General features: G+C 43.8%; 1 protein-coding gene across 1 annotated transcript; it reads left to right on the forward strand.

Moving 5' to 3' along the window:
- Positions 1-317: 317 nt before the first annotated feature.
- LOC108772374 (uncharacterized) lies at positions 318-1142 on the forward strand. The gene has a single exon (XM_018537894.1). The coding sequence runs from the start codon at positions 318-320 to the stop codon at positions 1140-1142; it is 825 nt and encodes a 274-aa protein (XP_018393396.1).
- The last annotated feature ends 603 nt before the right edge of the window (positions 1143-1745 follow it).

Below are 1745 nucleotides of genomic sequence, written 5' to 3' on the forward strand. Positions count from 1 at the left end.
GTGATCCATCACATACTTAAGCGATCACGCGAATTATAGTAAACGCGGCATATCGGGAAGAGTCAAGTCGCCGACGAATAAGCATCTCTCTCGAACAAGGCCGTTTGCAACGCACCGCCATTTTTCGAGTCCGCATCGGCAGGCTGCTTCGCCACGACAGATCCACAGCCCTTCGAGCAAGACAGCCAACGATAGTATACTGCGTTTTTACAATAAGGCTTAGTATAACACCTTTTCCTTTTGCACCCGCGCATTATTACATAAGCTCGCGTTTAATAATCAACGTTACTACGTATATCATTCAGATAACAGTTAGTATGGCGGAAGAGGCACTCGGTCAAATCAGTTCATACAGAGTGCCCAAAATTCCCCCTTTCTGGGCAAAAGATCTGGAAATATGGTTTGCTACCGTAGAAGCGTCTTTCCACATAGCGAAAATTACAGACGATACAACTAAATTTCACATTATATTAGCGAATGCAGATACCGCGATTCTTCCCCATATCAAAGATTTAATTTTGAATCCCCCTGCGAGCGGAAAATACGATACTTTAAAAGAACGCGTACTAAATGTTTTTTCAATTTCTCAAGGCGCTAAACTACGTCAGCTACTGAAAGGACAGGTTCTCGGCGAGAAAAAGCCATCTCATTTACTACAAGAACTTAATTTAGCCGAGGACAACGCCACCGATAGTATTATTAAAACATTGTTTATCGAGCAGCTTCCAGAGAGTTATCGTACTATTTTAGCAACGATCGAAGAGCCCGACCTCAGTAAACTCGCTTCCATAGCGGATAGAATTGCAGAATCAGTGTCATCAAACAACGCACTAGCTCCTGTAACCAGATCAAAAGCAGAAGATTTGGCAAGTGATCACACTCCTCAAGCTAGTCCCATTAATAAGCCGTCCAAACAGTCACTTTTAGAACAGCTAGTTCAAGGCATGAACACTCTGCTTTGTGAAAGAAGATCACGCTCACGGTCTAGTTCACCGGGTAACTCACGTCATTCAATGAGAAGACGTAACCGCTTTCGTAGCATGGACAGAAAATGTTTCTATCATCGCAAATTTGGTAGTAAAGCATATCGATGTCAACAGCCGTGTAATTGGATCGATGAAAAGGCAACCCAGGAAAACTAAAAAAACCTTCCCGGTTGGAAACGGTCGGTGAAGGTAAAGTTACAGAAAACCGTCTCCACATATTTGATAAAATCACTGGGCGCAAATTCCTCATCGACACCGGCGCGGAATTGTCCATTATTCCCGTTTCTTCTACCAATATTAAAACACAATCTAACTTAAAGCTCTACGCAGCAAATGACACACGCATCACAACTTATGGCACACTTCGTCTAACGTTAAACCTCGGATTGCGAAGACCCATAACCTGGAATTTCTGCGTGGCGGATATTCCATTTGCTATAATAGGCGCTGACCTATTGAAACATTACCGCCTATCAGTCAATCTACACGAGCGCACTCTCACCGATCGAACCACCTCTCTTTCAGTAAAAGGAAAATTGACAGCCTCGCCAGTATTCAAGATCTCAATCATTGATCATTCTTCTGAGTTCGCGCACATTCTTAGAGAATTTCCGGAAGTGACGGGCATCGCTCAAAACCTTGCATATACACCTAGAGCCGTTAATCATCACATCATCACGACCGGCCCCCCGGTTGCAGAGCGCCTACGCCGCGCCGATTATCTTTAGACAAATTAACAGCGGCTAAAGCAGAATTCAA

Source organism: Cyphomyrmex costatus, unplaced genomic scaffold (assembly GCF_001594065.2).
Source record: "Cyphomyrmex costatus isolate MS0001 unplaced genomic scaffold, Ccosl1.0 scaffold188, whole genome shotgun sequence".
Taxonomy (NCBI): domain Eukaryota; kingdom Metazoa; phylum Arthropoda; class Insecta; order Hymenoptera; family Formicidae; genus Cyphomyrmex; species Cyphomyrmex costatus.

Bases quoted from the DNA above. Each gene is read 5' to 3' on its own strand.
- LOC108772374 (XM_018537894.1), top strand. From the start codon at position 318: ATGGCGGAAGAGGCACTCGGTCAAATCAGTTCATACAGAGTGCCCAAA.